Here is a 20,000-nt window from a genome sequence, read left to right as displayed (position 1 = left end):
GGAGTGGAGCTGTTGTAAAATGGCGGCCGAAGCTCGCGCCGCTGGCAGCAAACCCGATCCAGGCATGTGTGTTTTTTGATAACCATTAGTGTAGACAATGAGAGCTTAATCAATTAAGCTTATATATTCAATAGGAAAGAAGTAATTTTAGTTATTTAAATGAGTTTCTAAAAGGAAACAAATAATAGATATATAATGTGTCTAAGCTAGAATTTAAAACCTCACATGATTTATTTGCAAAAGACACATTTCCTTGTGGAATCAGAGAGGATTTTAACTTTCTGGGGATCAAAGTATAACATGGCCCCTACTGATGCAATGTACATAAAAGGGTATTTTTAGAACCAAACGGGAAATGCTACAGAGGTCTAGACCAAAGGAGCCAGAAGCCATGAGACAGCTGGGAATGCCAGCAAGCTCAGTTTTCCTAAATCCTACACTAGAAACCTTAAGTCTCTTTGGTAAATAGAAGCATTCTAGAGTAAAGGTTTCATCTGGTAAATGATTCTACTTTCAAGAAAATCAAAATCAAATAAAACAAATATAGATGTCCTTATTTTGATATATTTCTCAGAGGCCCAGATGCAAAGATGCAGACTCATATTGTTACCTGAGCTCTGCCCGAAGATATTCACATGGTACTCATGGACAGAACTAGTGTCTGAGGAAACAAAAGGTCCCAAATCATAAAAATCACACTATATCCAAGTGGCAAGAGTATAAAATCTGTATGTATTGAATAGAGAACTCAAAAACATTTCATACTGGGCAGTTGTGTTTTCCAGTCATAGGTAGGCAACATGGTCTCATTCATAGTATTTTCTTGGATTTTTTTAAACTAATGAGAATAAGCTGTCAGAAAGTTGTTGCAATTGGCTCCATAAAAAGTTTTCTCCCAAAGGGACTGGAAAAGGATTTATTACATTTTAATAACCTCTCCTTCTAATGCAGCATAGAAGGGAGTTCATGTCCTAAAGACTTAATTGTCCAGAAAGGAAGCCACATTAAAAATTATCTTAAGATAGTTTCTGGGTAACAAGAATCCACCAGTCTTCTTTCACTTCAGGCCAGGAGTTTTGAAATTTTATCAGTGGGGCCACAAAATATGAAATAGGAAAAGCCAAGCCCATATACTCTGGTTGAAAGAGGTAAGGAGAGACATGTCTCAGGCGAGCTCTCTTCCTCTCCTCTTGCATGTCACCCACTCCCAACTTTCCAGTGGCCCCAAGCACAAGAGCTTCTGGAGCATCACTTGAAATCACTGCCCCAGACAGCCCTTGAACTTGCTGCTCAATCTGCCTAAGCAAAAATGAGGAAAATACAAAGCAGTTTCTATTTACTAGGTGGAAAAATAAGTGCTTAGGAAAGAAAGCTGATGTTCTCAAGGCCCCTGCCCACTCTCACTTATTATGTCCAGATGTCCTAGAACTCTTTAAAACTAGACTGATTTTGAACATTCTATTCAATTGTTGCCATAATCAGTCACACAACCATGTTTCATAATTTGTGCTTCAATAAGGTACAGGGGTTTTTTTTAGTGACATTCCTCATGAAACTGTGCTAACACAGATACTTATGAATTATTTCTGATGGTAAAAACGTTGTTCCATTAAGGAATTATATTAGATCCTAACAAAGATAAAATATTGGTGAAAAAAGATGAGTAGAATTTACTGTAATCGAATTTTAGAATGGTACAAAGCTCCCAAAAGGCCAGAGGATGGGAAACTGATGGAGGCATGATTTTGTGTAAGAATAAATAGACACGAATCCAAAATGAAGGCATAAACTGATAGAACTCCGTGCACAAGCCTGAGTCATTTGTTCACAGCCACTGTTGCGATTATAATAGTAACATGAACGTTCCTAGAATATTTTAGACAAAGTAATGGAGATTATTTGCAGACTGATATAAAGAATATGGACACTAAGTCAAAGAATTCAAGACTTTAGGGCTGACAGTCTTACCTCTGTAGCAGTGCTCTGATTAGCTCCGTTTTCCAACAAATATTTCACAACATCAATGTGATTCTCTTGGGCAGCCATGTATAAAGGAGTAAAGCCATTCTGAGGACAAGAAATTAAAAAAGACATCTTCAATCATTTGTATAAGAGAGAACACGAGGAAGTAAACCTTCAACTTAGTGAAGCTATATAAAATACTTTCATACTGAAGAAATTATACACATTTTTACCATTACAAAGCTAGACAAAATTGCAGTGAACCAAGCCCCATACACAATTCCTAAAGCAATGAGGAAAAAGAGCTAAGGAAGATAGTTTCCCTCATTTCCTGTCTTCATTTCAGTACCACAGAGTCACATTTCTCATCTGCTAACACTGTGTTAAAGATACTTAGTGGCCAGGCGCAGTGGCTCATGCCTATACCAGAACTTTGGGAGGCCAAGGTGGGTGGATCATGAGGTCAGGAGCTTGAGACCAGTCTGGACAGTGATGAAACTCCACCTCTACTAAAACTACAAAAATTTGCCGGGCATGGTGGCACATGCCTGTAATCCCAGCTACTCAGGAGGCTGAGGCAGGAGAATCACTTGAATTCGGGAAGCGGAAGTTGCAGTGAGCCAAGATCCGGCCATTGCACTCCAGCCTGGGTGACAGAGTGAGACTCCGTCTCAAAAAAAAAAAAAAAAAAAAGAAAGAAAGAAAAAAAGAAGATATCTTAGTGTCTTTAGCATATTTGGTATCTCCGTGTCTATATAATTCTATAACATATGGAATTATCACTATATATAGCATCTTTATAAAATAACATCTATATAATATCTTCTGTATTTATCATTCATAAACAGTATTTAAACAGACCATGGTTATCTTGATACACAGTTTAGTTAGCACCCTTAGTGAAGTAATTTACTACTCACAGCAGAATAGTCTAGGAGAGACTACAAATTTGATTGAAAATTTAAAAGTCTGTATTTCAGTGTTCTGATTGAGGCAGAATGGTTTATACGGAACATCTTTATATTGCTTTTTAAAGCCATTTTGAAATTCTATCACTCATTCTCACTTTCACTTTCTCAGTTATTTACTAAAATACAGCCACTGGTGGCTAGACTATCACTGAGCTACAGTGATAAATAAGACAGACACATGCACCCTAATGGAACACACACTATGGTAATTATTATAACATTATTATAATCAGAGATTTTTAAAATTACTGAAATTGTATAACATGAGTTTTAAATCAAATTTAAATGGGAATATTTTCTTTTCATCAGAGCCTTAGGAATATGTAATGTCTCATTAAGGAAAAAACCTACAAAACCTTCTTGTGAAATAATTCATAAGCTCTCCAAACCATGTAGACCTTAAACATAGATGATTCCTTAAACTTTCCATGCATTAACAAGAATAAGTAAAAACACAGATCAGAGATTTTTAAAAACTTAAGAGAAAACTTTTTTTTTTCTTTTGAGATGGAGTCTCGCTCTGTTGCCCAGGTTGGAGTGCAGTGGCACAATCTTGGCTCACTGCAACCTCTGCCTCCCAGGTTCAAGCAATTCTCCTGCCTCAGGCTCCCGAGTAGCTGGGACTACAGGGAGAAAACATTTTTTAAAGATACTTTTTTGGAAATATAAATTCTTCTGTATATATCGTATAAGTGTAGAAACATTATTTAAAATGGCCAACATCCAGCAAAATATAAAGAAAGAGTATACAAGTAGACCAAGTAGAGTGATTTTAAATTAGATTATAGAAGAAACTCTTCAGGCTTCAACTGTTGGAGGAAAATTTAGAACTAAAAAAGAAATATAAGAGGAATGAATTAACAATGTTGTAGGATTCAGGAATAACTTGCTAGCTGGATAGCATATTTAAAAAAAAACACACAGCAAGCAGGTGAAATCTTGTGTATTTTAAGAACACTGAAGAGGTGGCGGAAGGATAGAATTAGAGATTCAAAGGAAGGGAAAGCCAGTGAGGATGGTAAAAACAATGAGTGGGTGTGGAATGGGGCTCTTTCATGACAAGCAAAAGGCAGGGATGAAAATAAAAGAAAAAGAACTTTTGATACAGTAAAACAATTTGCTAACATGCTTTTCTCTGACAGTCTTATAGATAGACCAAGAGAAAGGGAATCAGGCAGAGGTTGCCAGATCAGCAGGAGAAAGGAGATGTACTATGCTGAGGTCCCTGCCTGAGAAAGGACCCTGCCCTGGGTTCTGAGCTTTAGAGGGACCTCCTCTGGCTGGGCAGGGCAAAGAATCCTGAGGGCCAAGAGGACATGCTCACCACGACCCTACAGCTCCTCCATGACCAGAATCCCTGCCTAGGTGTTCCCAAGTGTGGCTCCAATGCTCACTCACACTTCTTCCTTGGGTTCATCCTCTCAAGTGTCCATCGGTATGCATACCCTTTGGGAGACAGAATGATGGCCCCCACATATGTCCACATCCTAATCTCTGGAACCTGTAAATGCTACCTAATTTGGCAAAAGGAACCCTGTAGATGTGATTAAGTTAAAAACAATTGAGATGAGGAGATTATCCTGGATTATCTAAACTGGCTCTGTGTAATCACTGAGGTCTTTTTACAAGAGCAAGACGGAAGGCAAAGAGGAGAGAAGATGCTACGCTGCTGGCTTTGGAGATGGAGGACAGGGCCATGATCAAAGAATGCAGTGTTAGAAGTTGAGAAAGGCAAGGAAAGGGATTCTCACCTAGAGCCTCCAGAAGGAAACAGCAATGCCAACATCTTGGTTTTAGTCCTGTAAGACTAATTTCCAAAGCTAAAAAATAACAAATTTGTGTTGTTTCAAGCCATTGGTGTTGTAGTAATTTGTTACAGTAGCAACAGGTGTATAATACACACCCTTCAAGCTGTTTGCTAGGGAAGGTAGAAGTGGGAGATGTACAAAGCTTAAATATGTGCAGGTGTGTGTGTCCACACTCTTACATGTGATGCTCCTGTCACACAGATGGAGTCAGGGACAGGAGTAGAGAGGGGACAGGGTGGTAGGCCCCCAGGATTGGCACTGCCCTCATCACAGTCCTGTGTGTAACTCCAAGCATTCCAGGATGTCTAACTTTGGACCTGTCATGATTTACCTGTCAAAATAGGAGATACTTAACCGTTTTTTAGCTTATGTAGCTTTTAATTTTAAAAAATAAATTGCAAGCGGGCCTCTTTTGCATTCCTTGTCCTGGGACTTACAAAGAGATGAGCTAAAGTGGTAGAGGAGAAAAGGAGGGGAATATCAAGGCTTATAAAAAATATCAAGGGAGACTACTGAGTATCTACCCAGAGGAAAAGAAGTCACTATACGAAAAAGATACTTGCACACATGTGTTTATAGCAGCACAATTTACAGTTGCAAAAATATGGAACCACCCCAAATGCCCATCAATCAACAAGTGGATAAAGAAATTGTGGTATGTATATATACCATGTACTAACACCCAGCCATAGAAAGGAATGAAATAAGGGCATTCGCAGCAACCTGGATGGAACTGGAGACCATTATTCTAAGTGAAGAAACTCAGGAATGGAAAACTAAACATCATATGTTCTCACTCTTAGGGGGAGCTAAGCTATGAGGATGCAAAGGCATAAGAATGATACAATGGACTTTGGGGACTTGGAGGGGAAGGTGGGAAGGAGCTGAGTGATAAAGACTACAAATTGAGCACAGTGTACACTGCCCGGGTGATGGGTGTACCAAAATCTCAGAAATCACCACCAAAGAACTTATTCATGCAACCAAACACCACCTGTTCCTTTAAAACCTATAGAAATAAAAAATCAAAACAAAACAAAAAAATCAAGGAAGAAAGTACCAAGTATATGGGGAGAAGAGTAGTTACAGACGAACATTCAAGATCTTGGTTAGAGCATTTCACAAACATCACTTGTGTGCCTTGTGCCATGACCTTGGTGTGCTACAGCTTCCAGCAAAGTAGGGGAGCAAATGTGAAGAATGATAAAAATGAAAGTGACTTATTGAGCTTCTGTTATATCCACTGTAAAAAATGCTTTGAATATATCTCCTTAAATTATAGTGTCCTGGTTTGTCCGGGACAGCTCAAGTTTATCATAGTATCCTGGAGTAATTATTAATAGTGCCTCAGTTTGGATGATAAATGACCTAATACTATATCTAATACTTAGAATAGTGCTGCAACATTTGTACTATTATTCTCATTCAAACTGAGGCAGCTGAGGCTCAAATACCTACATAATTAAGCCAAAGTCTTGCAGCTAATAAGTGATCTGGGAGTGACAGGCAGGTGGCAGTTTCTGAATAGTCTCTTCCCTGTAATGGTATTAGAACTCGATCCTGTGGATGAATTTTCCTCATTCTGGCTGTGTGATAGAATCTCCTGTAAAAGCTTTTAAGAGTGCCTAGGTACCACTCTACCACCTCGTCCCTACTGAATTGGAGTCTCCATGTGCAAAACCCAAAAATGAGCATTTCTTTAAAAGCACATTTTTTAAATTTGCCTTGAAAAGTTTGTTACAGGTGATGCAGAAAAGTTGAATGTATTTTGGTAGGGAGCACCATAATCACATTTGCATTTTAGAAAGTTCATTCTGGTGAAAACAGATGCTTTGGCTTGGGGTGCTAGGAGACAAGAAAGAAAGTAGGTTGTCAATCAGCTCCTGTGGTACCCTTTGCAGTAGTGTACATAAAAGATGAAGGAAGCTTTGGTTCAGAGATTGGAGAGCTGTTTATTGTTACAAAACATGTGAAGTAAGGCAATAAAGATTTACTACAGGTCCTTAAAATGTGGAAATTATTCTCTCTTAACTTTCTGGTATTTAACAACAAAAAATAGCCCACTGGAGAATGTAAAACATGCCTTTGGGTAATTAGGACAAGGCATGGCAGCACTTTAACACCACTCTACTGTAAACTTTATAGGAAAGCATTTATCATCACCTATTAATAGCTTAAGAACATAACTGTATTGGCTTCTGCATACATGCATCCAGGTGCTTTCCAACACCTTTTGTCTCTGTGTGTTTCTAAAAAGTCTCTGGTTGCATGTAGGTATGAAAATAGATGCATTTTATCCTTTTTGGTACAAAAAAGTCAAAGATATCCACAGCCCAGGCTGATACTGGGTGGGTGAAATAAGAACAGTATTACCAGTTGTTACAGTAGTTCTGGTTTGACCAACAGGTGCCCCTAGCAACTGGTTATTAAATATTTTGAACATTACCCCTGTGTATAGAAATCTATGAATTATTTGTTATTCATTACATTTACTCAACAAAAATATGTTTGGTGACTTTTCACTGCTATGCATTGTGTTCAGTTTTAACGATTCAGAGACAAAATGCAAGGTTCCTGTTTTAAGAATTCACAGCCCAGAGACTGAGATGGACAAGTTAGCAAAATTCTGTATTACAGTTTAGTGAACACCTATATAATTAGCTTTTTAAAAAATTTTGTGTTGGATATAAAGAGAACACAGATGAAAGACCCATAATTCAACTAGATAAGGAAATGATATCTGAAGGAAGTTACTAGGATTAACAGCTAGAAGACACTGAAGACACAGAAGCAGGAACAGAAGCAGAAGACACTGAAGACACAGAAGCAGGAAAGGTATTTGAAAGAGAAGTAACACCGTGCAATGAGACAACACAGGACGTAGGGAAACTTACAAATAATGCATTGTTACTGGGGAGAAGCAGCTGAGATAGGCAGGGATCAGTCCCTGTTTGCCTTGCTGAGGAGTCTGAATTTTATTCTGAAAGCCTTGCGAGGAATTGTTTTTTGTACAGGGGTTTGACACAGATACATTTGCTTTTTAAAGATATTACTTGGTGAGGAATGGGGAGGATACATTGGAAAACGGAGGCCAGACTATAGTCCAGAAGAGTGGAAAGCAGGTTTTTGTTAAATCCCAAGAAGTGAGAATGACAAGTATTAATATGATTTTAGTATTTTAAAATGTAATTTACTCTGCATTTATTTATACTCTGCTTTGTGATTAGGAAGATTAGCAGTGCATTCCGTCTGTATTATTTATCAGTCATTGATAATAGTTCTCAGGTTTATTAAACATCTTTCAGGCCTTGACATAAGTGTTACTCTCTCTGAGAGGCTTTACTTAGTACCCACAGAAATGCTTAGCACATAGTAGGTGTTCAATAAATATTTGTTACATAAATGAATAAAGTAAAACAGAATTCAAATTCCTCTAGCCCTAGAAAGGCCTTCAAGTGAATTCAGCTCTGGTTAACATCTTCACTACAACCTTATGAGAAACTCTACATAACTAAGCCACCACTCTACAGTGACTGTGATGATAATATTTATTGCTGTTTTAAGCTAATAATATCCACACTAAGTTTGGGGATGATCTGTTATGCAGCAATAGTCAACTAACATAAAGTCTACTACAGTCCTACATAATCTGGCCCTCACCTACCCTGCCAACCACATCTCTTACAACTTACATGCTTCCTTTCTGTTTGGAAAAAAAACTCATATCTTAGACATTTATTTTCAAATTTTGTAGTAATAAGAATGGTTACAGAAAGATCTGGGTTCAAATATCGTAAGTAGGATTCCTCTTTTGAAGAAGCACCCCATCTTTTGCAGGCAGGTCAATGTCAAGATTTATGTTTCTTCATAGAGCAGAACTCTTCAGCAGCCTTAACCATGACATGCTAGGAGGATCTTCACAGACTCAGTTAGTACTGATTGGGAAATACTACTCTAGTTCCCATCCCAGATACTATGCATCTTCTTCTTCCTCGGAATCAGCATTATGAGAGATTAGTTGGAAAACATCCCCAAACTGTCATCAAGCTTTAAAAGGTCAGGATGATTCAAATTATTTCCCTAAATATATTGTGAATGCACAGCTGCAAAGGATGTAAAAAACCAATGGGTACTAATCGTTGTCACAAAAACAAAGACTACTTTGTGTACTCTGGGAGCATTTAAAGGAAAAGGACAAAATATATGATTATATACGTGTTTAGTATTAATAGTTAAGAAAGCATCCTATTAATTAAAGTACATATACATTTTCGCAGATAATCTGAAGTTGACAATTCTTAGCCAGGGTTGGGATATTATAAATTATTTTAACTACTTTCCTCTCTCCAAAGATGATTAAAAGATTAGTTCATAGTTAAACTATCCAATGACATTAAAATGACTAATGTCCTAAATCTTTCTAGGGAGGTTAAGTTTTATCAAGTGTTTTCTATGTCATCCTGTTTTATCTCCGCAACTATGCTATTAGGCCACTTTTATGATGAGACTATGCTCACAGTTATTCACCCAAGGACACACCAAGTGGCAAAGACTAAGATCTGAACCCTAAAGGGATCCAAACTCAGTATTCTCTTCACTCCCTCAGCTGCCCTTTTCAATAAGGATCAAATTGCCTCAGACTCAAAAAGGTTGAGGCAGGATAATCACTGAAACCAGGGAAGCAGAGGTTGCGGTGAGCCGAGATTGCACCACTGCACTCCAGCCTGAATCAGAAAGCAAGACCCTGTTGCAAAATATATATATATATATTGTTTCAGAGAACACCTGTACTTTTATCTAGTAATTGGACAATTAACTTTCTTCTACTTTCACCTAAGCCATTTACTAGGGATGAGCTGGAAAGCTCTGCCTTGTGACATTATGGAATTTCTATGACCTGCTTGATGAAGAATGTTCAAATGTTTTCTTAGGCATAGGAATTCTTCTGGTTTTTTATTTCCAGTGGGTAAGAAATTTGGGTGGTGTTAGTAAGAAGAGAGAAGTCTAGGCACTTTACATTTGTTATTTAATGCCAGCAGTCCATTGAAACAAATACTGTATCTTTATATGACTCAAGTAAATTAGCATTCACAGGGATTAAGAAGCACGCCTGAAGTTTCACATTACTTAAAACATGGAGCTGGGATTCGAACCCATGTTTAATTCCAAAACTCATGTTCTTTCAACTACACTGTTCTGTCATGTGTTTTAACAGCAAATTCTGCAGATGATATTATACGACGTCTGGTTATTGCCAGCAAACAGAAAGAAAATACTGTATTCCCTCTGGGTCTACCATGATCCCTGCTTTCAGTTTCTCATGGATAAATTACCAAGAAAGCATTTGAACTATTTTGCTTCTTTCCAGTTAGTCACTCCAGTGCATCCTATACATGAACCTGAACTAATCTTCCTAAAATCTGTTTTCAACAACCTACTTATCTACATTGTCGTCTTACTGACTGTGACTGGAGATCAGTTTTCTTTTTTTTTTTTTTCTTTGACTCGGAGTCTCACTGTCCCCCAGGCTGGAGTGCAGTGGCATGATCTCCGCTCACTGGAACCTCCGCCTCCCGGGTTCAAGCAATTCTCCTGCCTCAGCCTCTTGAGTAGCTGGGATTACCAGCCTGTGCCACCATGCCTGCTAATTTTTGTATTTTTAGTAGAGACAGGGTTTCACTACGTTGGCCAGGATGGTTTCAAACTCCTGACCTCAAGTGATCTGCCCACCTTGCCTCCCAAAGTGCTGGTATTACAGATGTGAGCCACCGTACCCAGCCCTGGAAATCAGTTTTCATAGACAATAACTGAAGATCAAGACCTTTTATATCCTTGCACCATTTTACTCAGTAAGTTATAATGAAAACAAACCTTTAATACATATTGTGATGTTGCTGCAGACCAACTTGTCTCACCACTATTTCTACACTCACCATGCTCAATTCTACCTCCTCACATTGTTGTTACTAATCTTACCATCTGCAAAGTCTTCCATTTCATTTTCCTGTCTGCAGACCTTATGTACAAGTCAATACCTGGCTCCAGTCCTCTGTGAGTTTTTCGTTAACAAAATCTAGGCTATTCCAAATCTTCCTCTCCAGTACATAGTCTGTTCCATATAATTTAGTACCAAATCATATAGTGTCTTCTGTTGTTTGCCTTTGTTTCTTATGTTTTCATCTTGACTTTGCATGTAGCCTATACACTTATTGAAAGCAACTTCTTCTCTTACACTTGATTGGAATCCTCCATAGAAATCAGCATTGTGCTGAGAACATAGTAAGTGTCCATTAAATAGCTGTTGATTGACTACAAGTTTACTTTTAGCTTTATTTTCCTTTGTTCCTGACAATTATAGATGACTTAGATTTGTGCTTTTCTCCTTTATTCAACATTTAAATTTAATAGCTGAATTACCATTACCCCATTCTACAGAAAAGTTGAGATGGCTAGGCTCAACTTTACTGTAAGAGTAAATCATGTTTTATTTACTCTCACATAACTCCAAAATATTTTTCTCTCTCTGTGTCACTTTGCAAAAATGAGTAACTACCTTGCTAAACTGTTAAGCTATGATGGAATAATTCTGTTGTTTATGTCTTTGGATTTTTAAACAAAAAAATAAGAAAGCAAATGAATATTTTAAAAATCATAGAGAAAGTAAACAAATTTAAAAAGAAAACAAATAATTTTTTTTTAAAAAAAGAAAACATACGACTTTTTAAAACTGGAATATCCAAGCTATAGACATGGGTATTTGCAGGTACCTACCGAGGATCCTCCTTCTTTCTTGGAAGTATCCTGTTTTTTCATTACAGTACCTACGTTTCCCCACATAATTCCAGTAAAGTTCAGTAATTACAATAAAGCTGAACTTCTCTCCTTATCTTCTAGGCCCAGACAGGTTATCAAATGACTTAAGCCAATCAGCAGATTACATTCTCTTGGTAATGCTGGTATAAGTTTGGTCAAGAAAATTAAGCTGGTTCAATCAACCAAACTCGAATTCTCTTTTGGAAAGCTAGGACAGACATGTTCCCTTCTTTTGATTCCAAACAAGAAAATGTGTGGTTCTGATCCTAGGACCACAAGGAAAGCCAGATGAGGATAAACTGGCACTGCATAAATTACAGCTAAGAGGAAAAAAGATTCTGAGTCCTTGTTTATGAATGAGCCACCGAATGGGCAGGAGGCAATCTTAGAGTTCATTATACCCATTTAAATTTTTTATTTATGAAAGCCAAGAAAATCCCCTTTTTGTTGTTTATCTAATGAGGAACTGTTTTTCTTATTTGCAATTGAAAGTATGTTAGCTGGTAAATCCTAGTTTGGTGTATACTTAAATATAGTTTGTACCACTGCCATTAGTTTATAAGGAAGCATTTTCTAGGAAATCTGAAGAGATCATAAAATATATCACAGAAATAACAGTAAGAAAAACGTAATTTAATATTATTATGGTTAAAATATATTATTTAGTGACCCTGAGACACATCTGCAGAGAAAATTTAAAACAGATTTTCAAATATGAGGTTAACCTACAAAAAAGCAGGTGGGTCATTTTCAGTAAGAAAGTAAATTTGCTCTTGCAAGTGATGAGATTTTAAAATACTTTTTTCTGTGTGAGGAGAAAACACAAAATAAGATATACAGCAGTAGGCTTTTCTTCATTGTTATTTTTGTATCTATAATGCTTTTATTTAAGTTGTCAATAGAAATGTTAAGTTTATGTTAGATTAAGTGCTGCTCACTATATCACATAAAATTTTATAATAATATATCTTTATTTTTATATGCATAATTAATTTAAATAATAAAAATTAAATTTTACAGTTGTACCCAATTTGTTATAAAAGTAATGAAAACGTCTAAATGTCAGAGAAGAAACTTTAGTGTAAAGTTAATAAATATTTGAATATTGAAATTGGGTAGAAATTAATTCCATGGTAGATTTCCTTAAAGAAACATTTCTAGACTTTCAAATTATCTAACAACATAGATTACTAGATTCAGATCTTCAGTATGTAGTATAATTTGCTCAGCATGTAGCCAGTGCATTAAAATAGGTATACAGAGCAATTTAATACATGACCTAGTAACTTAGAAGCAAGAGAAAATGTGTTACCTCCAAAAGCAAAAATGCTGACTTTGTATAGGCCTATGGCATTGAGAAAATTAAGTCAATAACAATCGCTATAGGGTGCTTTTATTTTCCCCCAACAGAACAAAATCCATAAACCTGAAATAATTATTTTGCATTAAGCTACAGTATTAACTTAATTGGTTATTGTTCTACCATTTCAAGGTTGATTCAATATAATAAGGATAAAAAAATGGCTTTCTAGATTAAACCACTCAGAATAAGCTGTAACACTTTTACTTCTCTCAGGCATTATACCCCCCAAAATTATTTAAATGAATGACTACCAAATAGTTTTCTTATTTCTACTTAACTGTCTTTGAGAAAATAAAATGCTGCTCCAAGTTTTTAAAAACACATCTAACATCAAAACACTACGTGATCTTGTTAGACCAGCTCATCTAAAGCCACACTTCCTATACTCCTGTCAACTACAGCTAGTAGCCTTGGCTTTGTTAATAAATACAGAAGGTAGCAGTATAGCACTTTTTATCACCTGAGATACACACCCAGAAAATCTAAATCTCCAATCAAATGAAGTTATTGCTTTCTTCATCAATGTCAGTCTTTTTTTTTTTTTTTTTTTTGTCATTTAATGATTACTGTTAAACTGACAGATAACTTTGCAGGGCAATTCAAAAATTAAAACATGCCATCTGACACGAATATACCAACACCTTCCAAGGGAATTCCAACTTTTTAAAAATTTTCCAAGTAAAAGGTTCTTTTTTTTATTCTAAAATAGTTGCTATGTTTTCTCAACAGTCGTCAGAATTATAAAGCTATTCTCACTCCATGTCTGGTATTAACAGTTTTGGAAATAATCAAAGTCTTGTTTCATATCATATTACATGTATAATACCAATAAAGGTTAGAGCATTAGAACAAGACCTGGGGTTATAAATAGGTTTTATAATGTTTGAACAACAGAGCAATTTAAGCACAACGAAAGCCTTACTATAGAACTTGCCCATTACTAAGTGTGGGTTTTTGTCTGTGCTGACTTACCCTTATCCAAGGTCTTTTAAAAGCTGCTAGGGAGTTAGAGCAGGCAGTGCGCCCAGACAGTGCTGAGATGGAGAAGAAAAATACACTACACAAAAGTGACATACTCAATGTTTAGCAGTTGCTTAACAAATTCTAATTCACAACTTGCCAAAGATAAAACCTCAAAGAATGAACATCTTCAACGCATTGACTCAAAACCTCACGTAGACAACACATGGAACCATTCAGTTCCATGCTGACATTTAGTGTTCTTTAGAGTAGGTGTCCCCATCCCCCAGGCCATGAACCGGTACTGAAACTAGGTCGCACAGCAGAAGGTGAGTGGGGGGTGAGTGAGCATTACCGCCTGATCTCCATCTCCTGTCAGATCAGAGATGGCATCGTATTCTCACAGGTGCACGAACCCGCTCATGAACTGCCTGTGAAAGGGATCTAGGTTGCGCGCCCCTTATGAGAATCTGATGCCTGATGATTTGAGGCAGAACAGTTTCATCCTGAAACCATCCACTGCTCGTGGATAAAATGTCTTCAACAAAATCGGTCCTTGATGGACCGCTGCTTTGGAGTATTTAGTTATAATTTATATATTGAAATATATTAACATTCAAAAATTTAAGGCTACTTGAAGCACTTTATATGTATGTATGGTTAAAATATATATCTACAGTCAAGATAAGGCAACCCTGAACAAACTTTAATTGTAGTCCTCTAGTAGTGGTAACCAGAACTCAGAATGAATGAGGTACAATAATTTAACACTTGGGCTTTTGGCAGCCATAGAAAAAAGGGAAATGTGATAGAAATGGGAGTTCTCATATTTTGAGAAAGGAGAACTTGCTTTTTTTTTCTGGTCATCTAGAATGATGATTTCATACAAAGGACAGAGAACACACAGTTGGCTGTCTACTGTACCTGTGGCTGTTCCTTGGAAGAATTCTCATATATGTCAAGGGAAGAATCACTATTAAATGAAGGTAAGTTTTCATCAGAGGAATAATCTCTGATTAGCATATGATGTGGCAAGGTTGATTAACGCAAATCATGAAAATTGTAGAGTGTGATGTACCCTTACTGACACAGAGGCTGCCTCATTCCAACAAAGTCATTCTATAGCTAGCCTTTCCTCTAAAAAAAAAAAATTGTGTTTGAACGGCCTTAAAAATCTGGATGGATGGAGTTCTTGATCCCAAAGTACAAAAGCTACAAATTGGGCCCCGATAACTGTAAGGGAAGGTGTTACTCCTCAAAGCTCTTACTTAAAAGAACCTAAGCATGCTCTGCCCACTCCTCATACTTCTGTTCAGAGCCAGATTTTAAACAAAAATATCTTCTGATTGTTGTTCTTCCTGGATATATTGGCTTCAAAATGTACCCCCAAAAACTGATGAGGATGATCTGTTAGATGTGTTTTCTAGAAGAAGATTGCAGAAAACAATAATTATTGTGGCCTCTGAAATGATATTTATTATTGTGCTTTCAAATGATGATGCCCTAACAGGCCTAATTGCACTCATAAGGCATTTCATTGGCAATCAACAGGATTCTTACATCTTTATCTCTCTTTTAGCTATGGCAAGGGAGTATTCATCAATTCTTCTAAGTACAGAATCAGGGTGTTGACATGTAAGCACCTTTAAAAGTCTAAAATTAGAATCAGATATGTCAATACATAGTGCTTCCCCTTCCTGATATTATAAGCTGTGCTACGCATAGGCTGTGAGAAAGTGTTTATTGTCTGAGGTTGCTGAGAGTATTCTGTAGCTTGGACTCAAACAGTTCTTGACTATAAAATCAGGAGGTAACAATAAACTGTCAAATAATGTATGAAGATTTATACTGTTTTAGTCATTTTCTCAGTCAATTGAAAGATGATGATAAATATTAGTGATGAAATAGTTATGCCAGAAATGCTTGCTCCTAGTGTACGGTGGAAGATTAAGAATCTGCAACTTGAAATACCACAAGAAAATGATGACAGAGTAGCTCGATTTAACAGTTGGGGAAAAAAGGCTTTTTCTAAGTAGATAATCCTTTATTTTCAGCCTTCAAAATGTGCTAAATACTGAAATTAAAAATATTAGTTATGATAAAATAATAGAAGATAGAAAAATTGTAGATGAAGATAACACAAGAAAAAAAGTGGGTTTTTTTGTTTTTGTTTTGTTTTTTTAGTTTGACCGTTTAACTACCAAAAGTTAAGAAAGCAAAGCAAAGACTATATTGTTACATCGTCAGAGCTAGAACAGTGCTTGGCATATGGTATATACTTAATAAATATATTCATTTTTTTCTGGCTGTTTGTAGCAAATCCTTTTTCTAATTATTCACATTCATGCCCTGTGTTCCAAAACTATGTTATACCAAGGTAAAGGTAATATGCTGCTAATCACACAAGATGAAACTTTGATACAATCTTTTCTCCACTCCCCACTCCAGAAAATAATAATCTCTCAGTCCCAATGGAGAATTAGCCATTTTGGGCAATATTGTCCTCAACTCCAATCAATTTATTTCTTCAATAACTTAAGTAGATAATGCAAATATATCTAACAATTAGAAGAGTGGCTAACATTTATATTGCACTTATTACATGGACTATAAGTGTACTAACCCATTTAATCTCTATATCAACCCTATGTAGCAAACACTATTATCCCTTCTTTACAGATGGGGAATGGAGTCACTGAGAGGTTAAGTAAAAAGTCCAAGGTCACAAATAGTGGATTAATGAAACATATTTCATTGCCTTTCCTCTCCTATTCAGAAGTAGAATGGGACGTGCCCTGCTCCTGCATTTACCTCACTTAGTAATGTCTTTATTTTGCTTTCCCATGTTGTTTTTTATTTTAATGTGAAGGTTTTATTATATTATGTATGTTTCCTGCTATTCATGTCTTCCAGTTAATATGTTATTTAAACATAACATGCTTAAGGGGTATGATTTAAAAGACTGTACACAGTTATGTTCAGACAACATACAGGAGAGTCTCTTGTACAATAAAATAGTTAATGAATGTCTTTTGATGACATTGTTTGTTCACATATGTTTCGATTCCTGCAAATCCACAATTCTAAAGGGCCACTTTTTGTAAGTGAAATGATATGTACTTTCACAGTAATATGATTTCATGGCATTTTAAAATTATTATATAAAAATTTCCCAGTGATTTGAAAAGAATAAAAATTATAGTTGAAGTTAGTCATGCAAGCACACTCTGATGCTTTAACCTGTGCCTCACGAGTCTAATTTCAGATAGGATATTTAAAGTCTTAACCTACCATGCTCATATATGAAAACTTACTGCTTAATACTCTTAGTAACAAATTTTTTACAGAATGATTCATGTCGACCTTTAGGCTGAAGAAAATCTTAGTCAAATACCATGACAAAACAACTCTGTGATGCACGGTATTGAATTTTATATGCAGCAGGCTCTTAATAAATTAGTGAATGTAATAAATATTTTATTAATTTTTCCAGATTGCCTATTTAAATAATCATAACTTCTGTATACAACAGCATTTTGTCTTTTCTTTTTTCCACTTATATTCATAGTTCTCTTTCTTTTCTCATTGCATTGGCTAGGGATTGATTGCAGTGTCAAATAGTATCACAAACAGGAATCCTTTTCTTTTTACTGCCTTTAATGAGAATACTGATGTTTGCAGTGGTTTTTGGAATATTTCCTCTGCAAGGAACCTGATATTCCTAGTTGGATAATTTTCAATAATTATTAAAACTTAATCTATTGATCTATTTAATCTGGAATTAATTAAAAAGTTTTAAAACTAGCCAACTAGGAATATCAGGCTGATTCCAGAGGGTATATTTGAAGATCAAAATTTAAATTAAATCAATGTAAATTATATACATATATAAATGAATCACTTAAATATTAAAATATTGAGTTAAAGATTTATATTATAGTGGAACACTACACTAACCCATACAAGTATGACCAATTAGCCCTTCTCAAGCCTTACATTTGAGATAGCTGCCCACACAGTATTTGCCCAAATAGCAGGTGTTGCATGGAACTTTACATTTATAAAAACCTAGCCCATATAATCAAGAGCATTAGATATCTTTTAAATAGCAATTTAAAGTTGGTTCTTCACATTTTTATACTAGTGACTTTAGCCTCACTGATACTTCATTCTAACTAAGGTTTATTATATTATAGACACTTCAAAAATCATTTTACTATTGTGACACAAGCAAATGTAAACACAATACATTTTAGGTTTGTGATATTCCATTTAGAATTTTCCAGACTTAGAATTACCTTCTGAAAGTAATTTTCAAAAATAATATTTGGTTAAAACACATTTTATTAGTTGGACTTCTATTTTCACCATCCAGGCTGTCTAAGATGAGAATCCTCATTCTTTTTCCCATTAGCCTGAAGCTTCAAATGTCAGTAGGAGATCAATGTCTATACTATAGTGTTTTAACAATTAAATTACTTAAAGGTCTTTAGGCATCGTGTTTAGGGGAATGCAATTTCATATACTCGAATTGACAGCGTTCTAAGGAGGTTGCAAAACAAGCCAGTCACACAAACTGACATATGTTCTTCACTGTGCCAAGAAAAGGCAGCAGTGGGCATACAGAGTGGCTAGTCTTGCATGGCTGCACTAGTGCTGAATTTGGTAACAATGACAGCTAACAGTCATTGAGCTCTTAAAATTGCCAGGCATTAAAGGATGAGTTCGTGTCCTTTGTAGGGACATGGATGCAGCTGGAAATCATCATTCTCAGCAAACTTTCGCAAGAACAGAAAACCAAACACCGCCTGTTCTCACTCATAGGTGGAAATTGAACAATGAGATCACTTGGACACGGGAAGGGGAACATCACACACCAGGGCCTATTATGGGGAGGGGGTAGAGGGGAGGGATTGCATTGGGAGTTATGTCTGATGTAAATGACGAGTTGATGGGTGCTAACGAGTTGATGGGTGCAGCACACCAACATGGCACATGTATACATATGTAACAAACCTGCACGTTGTGCACATGTACCCTAGAACTTAAAGTATAATAATAAAAAAAAAAATTGCCAGGCATTGTTCTAAATGCTGAACATGAATTAATCTCACAACTGTTTGCTGAAGGTACTGTTATTATGATCCCCCTATCAGAGGTGAGAACTCTGTGACACATTTACATGAGTAGAAAGCAGAAGAGCTCACGAGTTATGTGAGTAGAAAGCAGAAGAGCTGAAATTTGACCTCTGGGATTTGACCACCTACCATCAGAATTTGCGTTCTTATCCATTTTACTATGCTGTCTAGCAATGTCAAAAGAGATCGCTGGCCATTTCAAAGTCTTAAGAACTTCTTCTTCATAGCTTTAAGTGTAGAAATAAAGAGTAGAAATAACCAGAGGATTCCAATTATTACACATAAATAGGTATTAATAGTGATAGTGAACTGTATTGTACATCCTAACAAATTTATATTTACCATGTTTAGTCAATTATTGGGCTTTGCATATCTTCCCAATTAAGAAAGGAAATAAATACTAAAGAATAATATCTGAAAAAAAGGTATTAGTAATTGCACCAAGTATGAAAACTTTGAAAAAAATAAGATATAATACAGATTCCAATTTTCATCTTTCAAGAAGGATTATGTAATTAATCAAAGTCTGGGGTTTAAATCAAATCACTTTTGGTACATAGGTAGTTACCTAAACCCTCAGTTCCCTCTGTATAAAATGAAGAAAGCAATGCTGACATTTATGCAAATTATGTATTAAGCTGTAATAAAATATTGTCAATAAATTCACTCATGCTTTTCAGGATTTTAGACATATATAACTGGATAACTCCATTAAGGAGCAATAAAGATGCAATTGTTTATAAAGCATGATAATATAGTATAAAGAGAATTTAACTGTGTAGAAATGAACAAAAAAATACTTCTGAGAAAGGCCATCGTACTTGAAAGTTGGGAATGGAGAATTAGGTTTGATCTCTGTATACTTTTGCATTGTTTTGATTGCTTAAAATAGAATATATTCATGTTACTTGTGAAGTTAAGACAGACAGATGATAGATAGATAGATAGATAGATAGATAGATAGATAGATAGATAGATAGATAGA

At 35.9% G+C, this 20,000-nt stretch overlaps 1 protein-coding gene and 1 pseudogene across 40 annotated transcripts in view; both read right to left on the bottom strand.

The window, feature by feature from the left end:
• LOC111547906 overlaps positions 1-56 on the bottom strand; it is a 2,069-nt pseudogene extending 2,013 nt beyond the window's left edge. The window contains exon 1 of the transcript XR_002733264.3: positions 1-56. This exon is cut by the window's left edge and continues 2,013 nt beyond it. The product of XR_002733264.3 is annotated as a heterogeneous nuclear ribonucleoprotein Q pseudogene (transcript).
• Positions 1-20,000, bottom strand: part of ANK2 (ankyrin 2) — a 583,169-nt gene that overhangs the window by 154,315 nt on the left and 408,854 nt on the right. For all 39 annotated transcript variants that reach the window (XM_023219998.2, XM_023219984.2, XM_023219996.2 and 36 more), the window contains one exon: positions 1,969-2,067. In XM_023219998.2, the coding sequence (XP_023075766.1) occupies positions 1,969-2,067 (99 nt within the window). The remainder of the gene's footprint in view (positions 1-1,968; positions 2,068-20,000) is intronic.

This window comes from Piliocolobus tephrosceles, chromosome 3 (assembly GCF_002776525.5).
Source record: "Piliocolobus tephrosceles isolate RC106 chromosome 3, ASM277652v3, whole genome shotgun sequence".
Lineage (NCBI taxonomy): Eukaryota > Metazoa > Chordata > Mammalia > Primates > Cercopithecidae > Piliocolobus > Piliocolobus tephrosceles.
This window is presented reverse-complemented; position numbering and strand designations above follow the sequence as displayed.